Source organism: Lutra lutra, chromosome 3 (assembly GCF_902655055.1).
Source record: "Lutra lutra chromosome 3, mLutLut1.2, whole genome shotgun sequence".
In the NCBI taxonomy this organism is placed as follows: Eukaryota; Metazoa; Chordata; class Mammalia; order Carnivora; family Mustelidae; genus Lutra; species Lutra lutra.
Genome location: NC_062280.1, coordinates 104,290,555 through 104,308,308, shown reverse-complemented (window position 1 = coordinate 104,308,308; position 17,754 = coordinate 104,290,555). Strand labels below are relative to the sequence as shown.

The window sequence follows — 17,754 nt, the reverse complement described above, 5'->3', positions numbered from 1 at the left end:
AACAGTCCTTTCATTAATGGCGCTCACATCCCAAGAAAACTCATTTTCATGCTTAAAGGCATGCAACATGGTGTCAACTACACGCCCACCTCCCCATTTGCTGGTGAAGGGCTCCAGGCTGGAGCTCAAGCAGAAGGGACAGGGATGGTCATGCATCATTCTGACTACTGGCACTCTTCACTTTCCACATCAAATTCAGTACTCCTTTAGTCCCACCTCTCCCTGGCTATAAGTTGAGATTCCACTATCCCCTTTTGAGAACTCAGTGAAATGTGTCTTTTGAGTGGGCCCATCAATAAGGGACAGGAGGTATGAACTCATGAGTTCGGCCACAGCCAAAGACATTACCAGGTCATGCTTTGAGTTTTATTTGTGACCCCGCCTCAGAGCAACCCCTCAGAGAATGCTGGCCCTCCCCCAGGGGAGCTGAGTGTCCCTGCCTGCAGACACTTCCGGCCATAGTATGGTTGAGGGACTGTGGGGGGTCATCTGCATTCCACACCAGCATCCTCACTGTGGTTGCAGTTGTGGGCCCCCCAGTTGCTCTTTCTGCAATTCCAGAGGGTCGTCTCTGTCCCCTGACAGGCAACGTCATCCAGCCATATCTCCCCACTGCCTGGATATAGGGAAAGCAGGGAGAAAGAGGGGAGCAGGATTAGTGCCAAACTTACATTTGGGGTACACTGCCAATTTCCCTCACAGCCACTCGGGCCCCAGGTGCTGATGGCCAGTCTCCTCTCCTGCTATGAGTCTGCCTCCCTTCTGCTTTCTGCCCTTTAACAAAAGTCTCATCCAAAGATTAGATGAGATTGATTAAGATAGGTTGAGATATATCACCTATTTATAATTACTGATACTTAGTCTGTGCACTATTTGAAATTTCCTCCTGGGGACTTCCCAGTGTTTGTCTCTTTCCTGCTTAGTCCTGCTGCTGTACCCACCTTCCTCAAATGCCCTTTGAACCAGGCCGTTCTCTGGCTCTAAAGCATTCACATGTTCCTCCAAATCCCTTCCTCTGATATAATCAATTTCAGATCAACAGCACAGAGGAAAACGGCAGGATGGTGGACAGTTCCGACTTACCATGGTTTGATTTATGACTTTCCAACTTTATGATGGTGTGATCATACTTGGAATTTTGAATTGTGATCTTTTCCCAGGCTAGGGGGATGTGGGGTGAGGCACTCTTCAGATGCTGGGCAGCAGAAGCTCCCAGGCAGCCAGGTGCTCATGAGAGCAAACAACCGACACATGATACCGGGGCAACCATTCCGTATCCAGACTGCCATGCTGTTTGTAACCTTCAGTACAGTATCCAATCAATGGCATGGTCTAGTGACACTTCCTCATAAGTAGGCTTTGTGTTACATGATTTTGCCTAACTATGTTCTAGTGTAGGTGTTTTGAGCACCCTTATGGCAGATGAGGCTAAGCTGTGTCTTGGTAGGTGACCTGTTTTGTATTAGATGCATCTTTGACACAATGTTTTCAAATTACTTTGTGTTTATTGAGATGTAACCCCATTGTAAACCCAGGATGATCTGTATTTGGTTACAGTAATTTACTTTTACACACAGTTTACAGTGTAGTGATCTATGTAAGTGTAATCTATATGAGGAAAATATATACTTTAAAGGAGTTTTACAAGCCAACTGGTACCTAGATTAAAAACCAGGTAGACACTGTAAGGTGGAGTAAAGGCAGAGAGCGTTTGGGGCAGGAGAAGGCAGCCTAATCTTCCTGCCAGATCAGCTCTTGTGGCCAAAGAAATGGTCTTAGTCTGGGGATTTGGCTACTTTATTGAAAGTTTGAAGTTTTTGCTGAAAGAGATAGCCGGAGTCTCTAGCACCCCAGGATATCTTTCCAAAACTGATTTAAGGAATTCCCTGCTCTGATTTGTTTATTTTTCCCTTTGCACCTTTTCCTTGAAAATGATCACAGCAAGGCATGTCCTGGCTTCCAGTTTCCAGAAGTTGAGATGAGCACCTGTGTTTGCCCACCCTGCAACTTTTCTGTTCTTCTAGGACTGGCGCCTGGCTGTCCTTCAGAGAGCCATGACTCACAGACACCCTTGGCCATGGAGCACTCTGGCTTTCTATGCTGCACAGACAGTGACCCAGCCGGGTGAGCCAGAGCCCCACCCAAGCCTTTGCTGTCCAGATCCTCTTTGTCCTGGGGCAGCCAGCCTAGAAGGCACTGACAGGCAGGGTCTGGGTACTGCTGTGATCTCCCCCCACTGACTCTCATAGGACTTTTCAGTTGCTTAAACCAATCTTTTTCTTTTAACCTAAATTCATGGAGTCCTTTGCAACCAAAGGGAAAGCCTCCAGGAGAGAGGCTCCTGGCCAAGGACCCACTCACCAGGTGACATGTTGGTAAGGGCTGTTCCCCTGGAGTAGCCCAGCATGCGGCAGAAGACGGTGGCGTCGGAATTGTCCCAGCCATCATCACAGATTGTCCCCCAGACGCCGTTATAGAAAATTTCAGCCCGGCCTCTGTTCCTACTGCCGATAATCCTGACGATCTGTAATGGTTCACCTGGGTGAAAGACACACGTGGGAGAGGGGAAAAGAGCAGCCTAGGGCTTTGTGTGGCTGCAGGCTCAGCCTTTTTCTGGTTGGCAGTTCTGTTATTCAGGGGCAGGGGAAGTCCCCCTGCTGGACTGTCACTAGAGCCGGGAACTTCCTGCATGTGGCTCAGCATTCTTTGTCCACTTGCAGCCAGTCTTGCATACCCAGCTGGCTGCATCGCATCTTGTCTTGTGGGGAGAAGAAAAGGAGCAGTTGAGGGGAAAATAGAAGGAGGGAAAGAAGGGAGAATGGGAGAAAAGGAAGGAGCAGGATTTGGAGAAGGAGGGAAGAAGAAAGAGAAGGAAGAGGGGAGGTGAGAGGGGAGAGGGGAGAGGGGATGGGAGCTAAAAAAAACCAGTTGCACTGTGGCTCTAAATCGTCATGGACGGGCTTCGCCAAAGGCCGAGTCTGTTAGCTTTTCCCAAAATGAGGCATTTCTCTGAGAACCAGGGTCTGTTCCCTACCACACCTACAGTTTTCAAGCACTGAGTTCCCGCAAAGGCACACATTAAAGAGAATAGAAATAATAATTACCTTTTTGACCTTTTTCTCCCTGAGTTCCCTGTGCTCCAGAAGATCCTGTTGCAAGGGAAAAAAGAAAAGAAAAAAAAGAACCCACACAACTTAAAGGAAACCAAGCCAGGATCCCTTCACCCTTCTTTGCTGGTGGTGGGGAGGAGAGTGGGGGCAGGGAGGTCAGATTCTCTCCTCCAGCTTTGCCAATGACCTGGCATCATGGGGACTGAGCACCACTGGTTGAAGAAGACGAAACAGGCCTGTCCTATGGCGGGAGGATTTAAACTAGATTCCTGAGGAGTACTGAACAGGTAGGAGACAGGGAGGGGAGGCATCTCCTTTGTGGAAAGCTCTGGTGGTTAGGGCTCGGCTGGGCGTTGTGCAAGCACACGTTCGCTTGTCTTGCCCCCGGGATGCCCAGGCTGTGCCTCATTCACTTCTGTGTCCTCAGGGCTGAGGGTAATCCCAGCACAGAAACTGTCCAGGGAGCCAGTAAACCTCTACAGCTTTGGTTCTGAAAACTCCCAGGCTCCTTACAACAGGGCCTCTCCTTAGAGCCCATAAATCACAGACTGAGGCCTTACCTTTTGCTCCTGGCTCTCCCTTTTGGCCTTTCAGTCCAGGTGCACCTGTGAGGCCTCCCTGGCCCGGGTTTCCCTTTTGTCCTTTCATGCCCTCAGGGCCTGGAGAGGAGAGAGACCGCTTCCATCAGATGTTCTGCCTTGGTTTCCAAGGGGGACCGAGGGCCTTGGTCTTTAAAGACTGGGTTGTCCTTGACAAGTGCACTCCCCACCCCTGTGAATGGACTGTTTGGATGTTCAGCCTGCACCTTCAGTCCACCTGGGAGAGGTGGTGAGGGCGGGCAGGGTCTGGGTACTGCTGTGATCTCCCCCCACTGACTCTCACATGAATGCTGGTAGACAACACACGGGTCACAAGAGCTGACAGGATTCCGGAGGTTTTTGGTCTTCCTCAGACCACATAATTGTGTAGAAGTTCTGGCCATTCTGGGAGAACTTGCTAGAATGTTTCTAGGCCTCGAGATCTGCTTTAGTAAGTTTAAATGCGAACCAAATATGCAGCTCAGAGGAAGAAACCCAGTTCAAGAAATGTGTCTGAGAAGTTTCACATTGGCCCTCATCAGGGCAGGGCTGTGGAGAAGACTAGAAGTGCTCTGTGTGAAGACCTGTGCTCAGTGATGGACCACGGGCAGGGGCTTGGAAAACCAAGGTGTCCATAACAGGCCAGTGGCAAGCAGCCGAAGGAGGACAAGAGGAGCTTCAGGGGACAAACAGAAGATGGAGAGGGACCAGCACAGGCATGAGGAAGCAGAGGCCTTGCAGCCTGGGACCTGGAGAATAAGGCTGCCCTGCTCCACAGAGGCCACATGCCCTGAAGCCACCAGCTGACCCCAAGCTCTCCAGCCCCCTCCTACCCCTTCTCCACCCTCAGCTTGGTCCCCCTCTCTATTGCCTCAGGTCCCTGAGTTCTGTCTCTCTCCAGGTTTTCCAGGGGAAGTATCTGAGGCTTGAGAGACAGAGTCCTCGAGTCAGCCTCAAATAGGCTTGGGCCCCGGCCGCTCTAGGGGAAGGTTAAAGCAGAATGTTCAAAGTCAACAAGACCTGCCCTCCGAGCACGAGCCTTTCCAGACATCATTCTGAGAAATTAAAATGAAGCCGGCCCTTTACCTGGAACTCCTGATTCTCCTTTTGTTCCTTTCTGTCCTTGAAGTCCTAAGATCGAAATACAAAAAAGGGGGGGAAGATAATAAAACTTAGATATTAGACACTTTTAATCTTAGACAACCTCTACCTTTTGTCTGATTAATGCAGACGGAAGACACATTGGTTCTCCACGATTGTTTAAAGCCTCCTTAGCTGAGCATAAAAGGAGACAGACTGCAGATAAATGGGGACACGTGTTGGGGTGAAGTAGAAAGGTAGTGGATGAAAGTCAGAGTTAGACAGACAGACAGACTCTGGATTTAATGGCTGGCCTTCTTGGTCCGATGATAGCCTGACTCGGAGTATAAATCCAACCCCATTCCTTCTTGCCTGGATTTTATTGGAAAAGAAGTGAGACATATTTTGAGAATAAAGGCACCTTTATTTCCAGAAGACTGTGGAGGAGACTCCTTGGGCTCAAGGAGTGGGTGGGGGGAGCCCTCACCCACAGCAGATGCTCCATAGAATTTATTGGTTCTTTTCATCGTGGCCCTAAGGTAGCTAAGGATTCGTGTGGCCAGGTCAGAAGCCACAGGAGTTCAGAGCTGCTGCTGTAGAAAAGCAGGACATGCTGGAAGGATCTGAGAGGGCAACTAGTTCAGCCCCTCATGGGAAGGATGGGACAGAACTGAGGTTTAGCGAGCTTCTTTCAAGACCTGGAGGAACCTCAGAGGCCAGACTTTGGCAGGCAGGCCCGAGCCCACCGTGAGCCATTTGCACCTGCTTTGGTCCCTCTTTTTAGAATGCCTCACCCATTCTGTTCCCTGGAGAACTCAGATCAAGCCTGTAAGACCTGCTAAGATGTCAGATGTCACTTGACTGTGAAAACTTCTCTGGCCTCACCTATGGATGGCGTGATCCTCCCGAGGCAGCAGAAGGGCCAGAGCCAGACGGCCTGGGCTGGCATCTGTCTCTGTGACCTTGAGCAAGGTACTTGTCCTTTAGGAGCCTCACTTTCCTACTCTGAGTCTCCTGGCTGCCTCGGGGGTGGTCCTGAGACTGAAATGTCATCTGTGTCATGGGCTGATCCTAATGTCTGGCCTGCACTCAGTAGGTGCTGCCCCAGAGACCCCACAGACCCTGTTTGCGTGCATCTGTCTCCCCTCCGGAGGAAGCACCTCAGACCCTGGCCCACAGGAGCTCCTGGCTCCTGGCCCAACAAGCCCCTTAATTGTTCACTGGTGACCTGAGCCAGAAGAGGCAGCACAAATTTCCTCTGCTCATTGGCATCTGAATTGTGTGTGTCAAGATTAGAGAGTAGAAGCCACACTCAGACATCTGTGTTTTTTGCTGTTAGTAAATAGAAAAATGGTCTAAAATGGTCCATACCTTGACCCTTGGCCCTCTGTCTGCAGCCTAGAGGGCGCAATATTGCAGAAACTTCTACCTGAAGAGTCTGTCCCTGGAACCAAGGTTCAGGGACGCCAGGCCCCATGACCTCCCTTTATGGTCCCCTCCCAAAGAAATGCCCATCTCCAGCTGTCCCCAAAGCACCACATGACAAGCACACCCTGTACAGACAGGAATCACAGGGACTCCCTTATTTGCTGACCCGTGCACGCTGCTAAGGGCTTTATACATATCCTCATCCCACCTTTCAGTTACCCTGCAAGGTCGTGCCCTTTTCCTTTATACAGAAGAGGAGGAAAGACACAGTCACAGATGCTAGGTGATTTATCCAAGGCCACACAGTGATGGAGTGGTGAAACTGGGTTGTAACCCAGGTGGGTCTCCCACTGAGTGCTGTAGCTCCCTATGCTCCATTAGCACAGCAGCTCACATCTTCCTGGAGTTTCCATTTGGCCTGTCCACCTGGTTCCCAGGTTCCATCCCATCCCCAAAATGAGTAGCTGAGCTAGGGGTGCTTCAGAGTCACCTGCCCGGGGCTGGCGAACCAAACCGGCTTGTCAGGCTCGACCCTGGAGTTGCTGATTCAGTGGATCTGAGAAGCTGCCTTTCTAGCAGGTTCCCAGCTGATGGTGATGCTGCTGGTCCAGGGACCACATTTTGAGTAACACTGCCTTAAACAAATCTCACTGGCTCTTTAAAGACCAGCTCCCAGCTCACCACCTTTGAGCAGCCTTCCTGTCTCTGGGGAAAACAAATGCTGATTTCTCCTCTAAACCACATCTAACTGGGTTTTTCTGGGTATCACACATGTATCAAGCTGAGAGGACCCAAAATATTTATTTACAAGGTATTTACTTAAAGAAATAATTTTCTCCCAAGAAAATCGTTTTGTTAGAAAGCACATGTCTCAAGAGACTGGCGGCCAAACAGAGCAGCAGTTAGAATGGTCCCTAGGTAATGTGATTGGAAGTCTTTATACCTAATTAAAGGTCATACAGCACGATAAAAAATTTAAAAAAAAAAGCACATGTCTCTGGATTGTTCAGTGTTCAGCTGGTGTTTTGCCTAAAATCTTAGAATGTTTCTGCTCTGAGGGGGAAATTGCCAGTTTCAAACACAGAGTGCTGTCAAGCTAGCAGGGACCTGGCTATTATTCTAGAATATTCTTCACATTCCACACAGAAGGAAATGGGCCCAGGGCAGGTCTTCCAGCTCTGATTTAATGTAGAAATTTCCAGTACATTAGGAAACTCCTTAAGTAGCATCTTGACATACAGGCTAAGTGCAGCCTGACAAAGTGAGGATGACTTTGACAACTGACAGACGGCGCTATGTGGCAGAAGTAAAATGGCGGGTTGGGGACCAATACTGGGACAGGTGTAGACTTTTGCAGATATCTCTGAGAGATTTAGAGGTAAATGAGGACAGGTTTTATGAGTGGCAACTTAGAAATGTGAGTTGGTAGAATTTAATAAATTCTGGGACCAACTCAGTACTTTGATATGGGGACTGGAATCAGCTGAGAAATTATATTCACAATATAGGGCTTAATTGCTATTATGAATTACTTTTTGTTGCTTACAAAATAAAATGTCTTCAAATACAGATGAGAAAATGGATTTCAGGTTATTTGCATTTTGGCTTTGCCTCAAGAGGAAAATAAAAGGATATAGGAAATTCAGATTCTTGTTATATTTTAGACACGAAGGCTGCTGAGATGCAGACCTTCTGATCAGATGGGTGTTTCAGAGCTTAAATGTCTTGGCTGCTTCTAATGCCATTTCATGAGGTGGGATCCTAGAAAGCAAAATGCCCACATCATTTCCCAACAAACTCGAAAATGGCCAAAGGATTTTGAGCTAAAATGAATTTTTGTGGGATTTTTTGTTTTTTATTTTGCGATCTTTTTCCCCCAAAGTGAAATAACTCCGTAATCCTTTGAAAGATCAAAGGTTAGAAATAACTCCATTTTGGGAGGCTGGTAAAATGTTGTTTTGTGAATGGTGAAGGAAATGGCCTTGGGGGAAAGTTCTGCCGAGTGATCATGCCGTCTGTAACATGTGGTTTGTCCTCCCGACAGAACGAAAAACGTTTCCTCGTCACCATCTTTAATCTAAGATGGCTGCTTTCTCTCAAGAGATGTCAACATAGGGACACATTCCACCTGAGTGTGTTGGAGTATGATAAGCCACTGTTCACAACAGCAGGAGGATTTGGTGACTGAGCCAGGATTCACCCATCTGCGGGGGAGTGGCAAGGGCAGGAGAGTCCGACTTTCTTAGAATCGTTTACTCTGTGCTATTCTATGTAACACGGTCTGGGAAAGCACAACTTTGGGATCTGGCTCTGGGATTAAGATTCAGAGTATATTACCTGTGAGACCCCAAGGAGAGGATTCACCCTCGGGGAATGTTTGCTCCCTCCGCTGTAAGGTAGCGGTGATGAAACTCTGGGACACAGGCAGATGAGCTAAGATCATAGGAGTAAATCCCAAGCACAGTGCCTGGCCCAGAAGTATCGTTAATCATAAACAGATTTCATTTGTTTTAATTAATGCACGATCATGGGATCTGGCCGTTAGCCTAGGTCAAGCCAAGGCACTATAATTTCTCTGTTTTCATCCAGGGAGGCTTGATGTTCTCTTGAGAGATTAATGATTTTATTTACAAAATAGGAAATACATTGGGTTGAAAAACTGGCTTGATATAACCCACACGGGACAGACACCATACTACCTCCAGTTTGGGGAATACCAGTGTCCTGACATTGAAAAGTAAGCATTTTCTTCCATGATCACTACCCATCCTTCCTTTTCCCACTTGAGAAATCTAACCTCTCTAAGAGTTCCTTAACCTCTGACTTTGGGATGATAGGTAGACTGATAATGGACCTGTGGGAATAGGCCAGATAATGGACCTGTGGAAATTCCCTCTTGAGATGGAACCATTAGCTACTAGATCGAGACAAGCATTTGGATTTGCGTGGGAAACCAACACAATTTTATGAAAGTTGTAATCATCACATGCTCCAAATTGAAGATGTAATCAGCATGTTTACTTGGGTAGTCGGAATTAAGGAATAGCCTTTAGAATTTGCCTGATTGGTATTCACCACTGGGCCTGATTGATGGAGATCCCCAAAAAAGTGCTCAACAAATATATGGGAACTTGATAATAGGGTTAAAACCATCCCCAGGCTGTGAGCCAAAGGAATCTGGGCTCTCAGGGAGGTGGGTTTTGGGGTAAATAATGAAGAGTCATAACAGGGCCTGAGAACATCATGTTTCCTTCTTGGAATCGAAGAAGAACCTGCTGTAGCCTCAGCTTAAATCCTTCCTGACCTGGGATGGAGAGGGAAGGTGTCGCTCATCAGAATGCCTGATTGGGGGTAAGGGTATTCTCAGGCTGCCTAGGAAGGAAAAGAGCATGACAGAATGTAATGGATAAGGCCCCTGGCTTTGAGCCAGCCAGGCTACGATTCCAACCTTCACTGTGTCTCCTCCTGGCTCCTCAAGTGTGGGCAAGTTGCACTAACGAGAGTCCTTATCCCAGTGGGTATGAAACAAGCATGAAAATGCTTGTTATCAGAGCGATTCTTCCAAGGTAAACCGTCCCAGGGTATGGAGTGCAGGGCAAAATCTCCTACCTCCAGAGAGTGGGAGACACAGGCTGGGGGGCCTGGGAAGGGGGCTCAGTGTCCCTTGTAGGTAAAATCGTGTTTTACCCCTGATACCCTTACTTAGTTAAGAACCATTAGTCTGGCAATCGGGGAAGGGTTGGGAGAGAGACTTGTTTATAACTGAGGGTTGAAAGCTGTCATCACTATGAAGCCAAGCAGAAAACTCAGAGGTAGGGCAGCCTCGTGCCCAGAAGTCAGACTTCCTGGGATCTGGGAGCAAGGAAGGTGGAAATATTTAAGATCGGGAGGAGGCAGTCAACAAGTCAGGGAGAGCTGACCACCACACCAGAAGGTGAGACCTTGCTGGGGGGGCCTTCAGGTAGCATCAATATGGCCTCAGGCAGCAGATCCCTGGCCATGGCTGACACAGCGTGAAAAAGAAATCAGCTCAGAGCCTGGATGGGCTGGAAGGACAGTGGGTACTTTTTTCTTTTCCTGAAGATTTTATTTATTTAATTGATAGAAAGACACATAGTGAGAGAGGGAACACAAGCAGGGGGAATCGGAGAGGAGAAGCAGGCTTCTTGCCAAGGAGGAAGCCCGATGCGGGGCCTGATCCCAGGACCCTGGGATCATGACCTAAGCCAAAGGCAGATGCTTAATGACCGAGTCACCCAGACACCCCAGGATAGCACGTACTACAAAAGCCTGTGCCATAGGTCTCAATGATCTTCAGGAAAACCCCAATGGTTGAAGGCTCAGAGTCCAGGGCCAGCCAGGAGGTGGCCCCCACCCACCCCTCTGGCCAGAGCTCCTGACCCTCTCTCACATCCCAACCCTAGATGCCAGGTACAGAAGCCTACAGAGCCCTCCCTCAATCTTTCATGACTTCGCCTGCTCTCTTCCTTCTCTCTAGATTTCCTTTCCCTTCCTCCCCATGTCCAGACTCCACTCATTCCACAAGACTCATCTCAAGCTCTGACATCACTCATGTGCTGCTCTGCCTTTCACCACCCCTACCAGAGAAGGGACATGATGAAACTGAAGCATTTAGCTGAGTTAAGTCACATTTGTTTAAGGAATCAATCCATCTACTAGTCAACTACTTGATCAATGAGCCCTAAGAACACCTGCCCCTCATGTGGGTCTGCACATGGCTCTGCGTGAGGGCGTCAGGCTAACACAGCATGACCTGCGGCATGAGACACAGACCTGCGACACAGCATGAGAACGGCCTGCGGCAGACTGTCCACGGCCACCCAAAGCCACTGCCCAGCCTGCTCTCTTGACCTTGCACTGTTACAATACCTCCAGGCTGCACTTGGCTTTCTAAGGGGCATTCAGCCCTTCTCCATGCAAAAGTTCATGACAGAATGCACCTGGCACAGTCTGGCAACAGTCTGTCTGCCTGTCTCAGGCACCAACCTGTATGCGTGAGGTCAGGAAGCAGGTGTTACACATCATGGTGCCCCAGTGCCCCCCAAAAGTGGCCCAGAGTTTTTAGACCATTGCCCAGACTGACTTAGTGACTAGACAAAATTGGTGTAGAGGTTTATAAAGTAGGCCACATTGGTTGGCTGGTTTATAACCTATACTAAGTTGGCACAATGGTTTATAATGTAGACTAAGTTGACATGAAGTTTTATATAGTGGTCACTGTGAGTTTGGTTACTGTGGGTCACTCCTCCCAGCCTGAGGCCCTTTGGGAGAATGTGCAAGAAGGGGTTTCTTGACCTTGACCCCCCCCACCAAAATCCAGAGCCCTGACCCTGGGGCCCCGTTATAGGTTAGCTGGAGAGAATGGAAACTATGTCCAGGGCTAGAAGGCAGTCCAGGAGACAATGTGGGTCAGCTTCCCTTCTCTTTAATGGTGGAGGTTCGATCATGGCTTTGGGGCCTTTCAGGGACCCTGGGCAGAGAGAGGACAGCCCTAGGGCTTTGAGCTCAAAGGGCCCTGAGAGAGGAAAGTGTCCTCCTTAATCCGGGTGCCTTTGGGGCCTGAGTACAGAAGACCATCTGCCTCCTTCTGGTGGGCCACTGGGAGGGAGTCCTCCTCCCTGTCCACCCCTGACACCCAGCACCCTGCCCACCCCCAACCACACCCTCTGTTACCTGGGTCTCCCTTGCTTCCTTTCACGCCGTCGGCTCCAGGACTTCCGGGTGTCCCTGGTGGCCCTGTACAACAGATGCCCAGATGGCATGAGGGCTGAGCTCCGTGGGTCTTCAGACATCACTCCCTATACCCACCGCAGTGCCGAGGACCTCACCTGCTAGTCCAGGGGAGCCAGCAGTGCCAGGCTCCCCCTTGGCCCCTGGGGATCCTGCCACGCCCGGAGAGCCGGGAGGACCCTTCGCTCCAGGTTGTCCTGCAAGCAACAAGGGCAAGGTTGGGTGTGGTCGCCAGAGAGCCTCGTTGCCACCCTTCAACACACCTCTCTTCTCAGCAGTGACACGCGTGTGTCCTACCACCTTGTATGTTCCCTGGGCAGCTTTAATCAGCTCCCTTTAGAGGCTGCGAACAGGCCTAATCAGCAGGAGAAAAGTTAGAGCCTGAGCAATTTGTTCATCTCGGCCATCACTCTGCAGGGTCTGGGGTTAGGGACCCACCAATCAAGCCTGTTCCTTTCAGGCAGAGCTGAGTTTTAAGAGACTCTGGGTGCTCTGGGTTAACACAACAATGAGATAAAGATAGTGGAGTCATGTCCTGGACTTGGCTTTGCCCAGGGACAGTGGCAGCTCGAATGATACCTGGATTCCCAGAGTTCTTACCTTGATCTCCTTTTATTCCAGGAAATCCAGCTGCACCTGAAAGGACGAGGGACTTTTAGGGATTTTGTGCCCTTATAGCTCAGTCCACCAGGGGGAAAAGGAATAGCTACAGTCTGATGGACAGCCTCTTACCTGGGGCGCCTGGCTTCCCCGAGTCACCTTTAGTTCCCTGGGCTCCGGGGGGACCCATAACCCCTGTGTCTCCTTTCATGCCCATGTCCCCCTTGCTTCCTGAAAAATCAAGGAGTCGTGGTCAGGCACAGGAGGAGGGCAAACCCAGCCGCCAGATCCCACTGACACTTGTCCCACTCAAATTACAAACTCAGACTCTTTGAGCTCCTGCTACCTGGTGCCCAGAAGTGGAAGATACAGTAGGTGCCCTCTAGGAGCACACCAACTTGCCCCAGAGACAAGACATGAACTTGTGAAAAACGGCCAAGGTCAACTGACCTGAGTGATGGGTGGGCCAGGGAAGCCAGGCTCTCAGGACTCTGGTCAGCACGCTGGTCCCCTTGGGAGGGACCACAGTCCAGGCTTAGCTAGCGCTCATTTTCGTGTCTGCATTTTGGGTAATTACTTTCCAAGCCTCCCAAACCAAAATCTGAATATTCCAGAAAGTCGATCCCAAATGCTGAGAATAGAGATTCGAAGGTACGGGGTTGGGGGGGTGGGGTGGCGGGGAGAAGAACATTGCGGCAGCTCGAATTCCTCCCAGGGCTTCAGTCACAGCCTCTCTTGGTGCCCGAGGTTTCAAATTTTCCACTTGTCATCTGCATTCAAGGCTCGTCCCAGCCTGTCCTCTCCTCGGTCGTCCACTGCTCCCTCCTCCTTTCTGCCACTGCTCGGTGCATATCAATTGAGGGAGGCTTCTGGCAAAGCAGGGCCTGGCAACCCCTTCCCAGTCCACGAGTTTGGTTTTGGAGCCGGCTGTACACCCCTCCTAACCATGCCAGGCTGGGTCTGTTCAGCAGTAACCCAGCAGTAACCTGCTGTTCTGGGAGCCAGTCGAAGCCCTACCCAGAGCAGCTTGCTCTGCCCTGGGATGGGCTCAGCACTGTGCAATTTGGTTAAAAGGCTCCATTCCCTTACTTTCTTGATAGGGAAGGGGAGGACTCAAAGGGATACCAGCCTTCTCTCCAGTGAATCAGGAAAGGAGACAGAAAGTCCTGAAGCAGAGGGAAAGAATCATGGGTCATGCAAAGCTTTCTGGATCAAAGCTGGGGGTGATCTCAGGGGCAAGGCTTAGGAAGTAGATTCTTTCTGGTTTAGATACTTGAAGGATGATTATTCCTTCATGGGAAACAAAAGAACCAGAGAGAACTTGGTTACAGCTGAGATCTCTTATAACCTCAGGGGCAAGCCCCAAGGAAGGCAGTTCTCGGGCATTGAGGGTGTCCTCTTTGGCAGAAGGCACAAATGGGATTTGTTAGAAGGGACTAGGAATTACTTCCCTGGAGGAATTGGTTGGTGCCTGATTGCTCTGGCCAGCCAGAACCATCACATGATAGAAATGGCTTGGCTGTACAAGGATTTTGGAGCGTGGTCTGGGCCAGGGTCTGTGTGTGGCTGGGCCCGCCATGTCTCCATCAAAGGGGACAGCCCTGGGAATCCCCGAGTTCCTGGTGAAACGACCCACCCACGGAGGAACCCAGCTGTGCCTGATGTCTGAACCTTCCCATCACAGCTAAAGGTGAAGTGAGGCAAACAGAGTGTCCCCTGGATCTCCACTAGGGGCATTACCCATCCACTGTGACAAAGAGCACCAACCCTCAGTACCACCAAAACAGGGCCTTCTTGGTTCCCGCGTCCCCTCTGCGGAATGGAGATTGGGGACCAGTGGGTGAAAGAGATCTTGTGATCTTGGGAGACGAAATTTGGGAAGAGGAGGGGTAAAAACTACTGCAATTCCCCTCGCAGGCCTGGCCACAGCGTTTCCAGTCCCGAGTCCGCCTCCGAGTGCGGGCTTCGTGCCCTGCTGCGGAATCGCGGTGGGCCTGTGGCGGTGGGTGATGTGGGATGGGAAACAGGAGGGCGTAGACTCTACGCGCAAAGCGCCGGCTTGTCACCCCCCATTCTGGGGTGGAAGGGGAGGGCCAGCTTGAGAAAGTCGGGGGCCTCCTTTCCTGTTGCAGAGAGCACTGCAGAGGGCCGCCTTTGGAAGCACCCTCAGTGGTCAACGGTCTAACCAATTGCTTGGTGCAAAGGTTTGGCTCAGTCCTGCCCAGGAGAATTCTGCAGCCCCCGCCCCCGCCCCCGCCCCTGCCCCGCCTCCGTGGCTGCAGCCCCTGAGATCTGCGCATGAGTGCCCGGCTCATCCTTGGGGTGCCCTAAGTTCTAATGCCTTCCTCCTTCCTTACTTCAGCACGATTGGCTCTCCTGAAACCCTTGATCATCGCTCCTCATTCTATTGATGGGCACCCAGAGCGAGTCTGTTTTGTCTTCCACATGTGACTTTTTAATGTTTGAACATGGCTAACACATCCTGGTAAGGGCCCCCTTCCTGAAGACAAGCACCCCAGTCTCTTACAATGTAAATATTCCTATTTGCAGGTATAGTGCCACACATCTTATGCCTTATACTCCTGTTGTAACTAATCCTTATTAGAGGTTGCTCTTATTATCCCCCTTTTATGGGTGAGTAAATTGAGGGTCAGAGAGGTTGAGTCATTTACCCCAGGTGACCCAGCTAGTGAGTTGCATTAGGACCCCGATGTGTCTGATCTTAGAACTGAAGTCCTTCTCTTTTCTACCTTAAAGGATCACAAAGGCTAATGGCTATCATTCATTTAGTGTTGAACCATGTGGCAGATGGTTTGAAAACATGATCTCTAGCCCTCCTAACTGTCCTACAAGATATGCATAATTTAATTATGATTATTTTAACGGCCATTCTTTTCTGAAATGAAGAAACTAAATCTCAGCTGGTTAAAAATGTGCCTAGCAAGGCATGTGAACAGGTGCAGAGCATGGTTGGGGTCCCAGCCCACTAGCCGGGGCGCCCGTGTGCCGCAGCTGGTGGAGCGTCCAACCTTTGGTTTCTGTCAGGTCAGAATCTCAAGGTTGTGGGATCAAGCCCCGCATCCCGCTCTGTGCTCAGTATGGAGTCTGTTTGAGATTCTTTCTCTCCCTTTCCCTCTGCCCCTACCCCCGCCGTGCTCTCTAAAATAAATAAATCTTCAAAAAAAAATAATAATAACAAGCTCACTAGCTGCACAGCACTCATTCTCCCTATGATACAATACCCCAGAACCCCCCAAGGGGGCCTCAAGAAGCCAAGGGGCAAGGGACATGGAGGTGCTCAGTCATGGCCAGAGCCCCTGGGGCCGTGCTTCTCAAAGAGCTCCTGCTAGACTGTCAGGGTCAGAATCATCCAGGCCTTCAAAACACACACTCTTGGACTTGGAACAAGTGCCCTAAAAAGTTCTGAGGTAGCACCTCCTTCTGGTATCAATCCCTTTTCCCTCCTTGCCAGCCAGTCTCCCCTCCTCCCTTGTGTCCTCCTCAGGTCCCACTGCTGTCCCTTGCCTTCCTCTCCTCCGAGCTCCTAGCATGGCCTGTCCCCACTCATCACTGGTTGTGCCTGGAATGAGACTGTGTCTCCTTACTCCCCACCCCCCTGCTCTCAGCTTTCATATTCCTGGCCTCTGCTCACCTGGACAGAAGGGACCTCATGGGTGCTCCCATGAGACTGGTAGGCAGAGCCCAGCTTTGTCTGCTTTGTCCTCAGTGGTACAGAACAGACACACTTCCACAGGATCGGGGCCCAGCCCTTAGCCACCCCCCCAACACACACAAGCACCGACACTCCCACTGGACCCTTACCTGGAAGACCCAGGTCTCCTTTGTCTCCCTTAGCTCCAGGTTCCCCTTTCAGGCCAATGAGACCCCCATCGCCTTTGCTGCCCTTCTCTCCCTGCTGTCCTGGGGTGGGCAGAGAATGGCCAATGAGGTGGGCTCCCACCATCCTCCTGGGAGGGACTCCTAGGCAATGGGGCAGGGGGCGTTCCAGGAGAAGAGGAAGTCTGGGGGAGGTGAGGTCATCTCTTGGGTGTATCGATGAGGCACAATAAGACTCCAGAGCAGAGGACTAGGGGAGGGCAATGCCCCTCTGAGGCAGCGGGGATGGGGATGGCCGGTTGGGGGATAGCTGTGGGGAGAAGGTTGTGGGGAGCTGGCTCAGCCTCTCGGCCAAGGCATCGCTGAGCCCAAGCAGAGGACGCACACATTACCAGGGGCTCCTTGTTTCCCTGGAGCACCGTTGGGTCCTCGGAGGCCTGCGAGGAAGGAAAGAACTAGTCACAGGGCTCTCGGCTCCTCAGTCAGCTGATGTTCTAGAGCCCCTCAGAAGGATAAGATGCCCACTCGAGGTGAAGTGCCTCTCTCTGTCTCATCCGCTCCCCCCAACCCCGCCACACACATACCAGTGACACCATTTCACTCTTCAGAACAAGAAGAAAAAGAGAGAGAGAGAGAGAGAGAGAGAGAGGAAATAAGAGACTGAGTTTCTTGGGCATAGAGGTATGAATGAGCCAACCCTCCTGCTTCCCAACCCTTGGCTCGTGCACACACCCACCCCTACCCACCTGCCTCTCCCTTGATTCCAGGCGGGCCCTGGAGTCCTGGAGGACCTGGAAAGGAAAAGGGATTCAGAACAAAGCCTGGACAAAGAGGAGGAAAAGGATTATAGGGCCAGTAGCCAGAGGCCAGTGTCCGTGGCTCGCCTTGGCCCCTTGGCCCCCTTCTCAGCCAGTGGTCTTGGCAGAAGTGGGATTCGATGCCAAGCCTGCCCGGGGGCCCCTTTTGACCTGGGAGACTTGAAGCATAGGAGCAGAGACCCAGGAGCCAGCCCACAAGGTGGGGTGACAAAGCCACTTATCACACCACTATTTATCCAACGCACTACCATTGAGCCCCAGGAACAAGCCAAACTGTGCAGAAGAAGGAAAGGAAGAGAAGGCAGAGCTCCTTCCTCCAAGAAGCTCAGGGCCCAACAGGTGAACCACAGTGGTGCATGTTCAAGGAGCAGCACCGCGCCTTCAGCTGCATGACGTGGTTCAAGTTACTTCTTTTGAGCCTCAGTTTCCTCATTGGTAGAATGGGCTTAATATACTAGCTCTGCAGGGCGGTCCTGGCGGCAGGCTCTGAACTCAGGCCACCTATTTTTACTGTCACTCACATACGGTTCTCTCCCTTTCCAAGGGCTGCTT

The 17,754-nt window shown here is 50.8% G+C and overlaps 1 protein-coding gene across 1 annotated transcript in view; it reads right to left on the bottom strand.

Moving 5' to 3' along the window:
* Nucleotides 1-352: 352 nt before the first annotated feature.
* The window catches only part of MARCO (macrophage receptor with collagenous structure), a 37,504-nt gene continuing 20,102 nt past the window's right edge, over nt 353-17,754 (bottom strand). The window contains exons 5-16 of the mRNA XM_047723176.1: nt 17,131-17,175; nt 16,777-16,821; nt 16,370-16,468; nt 12,680-12,778; nt 12,548-12,583; nt 12,046-12,144; nt 11,891-11,953; nt 4,775-4,819; nt 3,671-3,769; nt 3,105-3,149; nt 2,362-2,538; nt 353-616 (exon numbers count right to left, since the gene is read on the bottom strand). Coding sequence (XP_047579132.1) covers nt 486-616; nt 2,362-2,538; nt 3,105-3,149; nt 3,671-3,769; nt 4,775-4,819; nt 11,891-11,953; nt 12,046-12,144; nt 12,548-12,583; nt 12,680-12,778; nt 16,370-16,468; nt 16,777-16,821; nt 17,131-17,175 — 983 coding nt within the window. The 3' untranslated portion in view covers nt 353-485. The remainder of the gene's footprint in view (nt 617-2,361; nt 2,539-3,104; nt 3,150-3,670; nt 3,770-4,774; nt 4,820-11,890; nt 11,954-12,045; nt 12,145-12,547; nt 12,584-12,679; nt 12,779-16,369; nt 16,469-16,776; nt 16,822-17,130; nt 17,176-17,754) is intronic.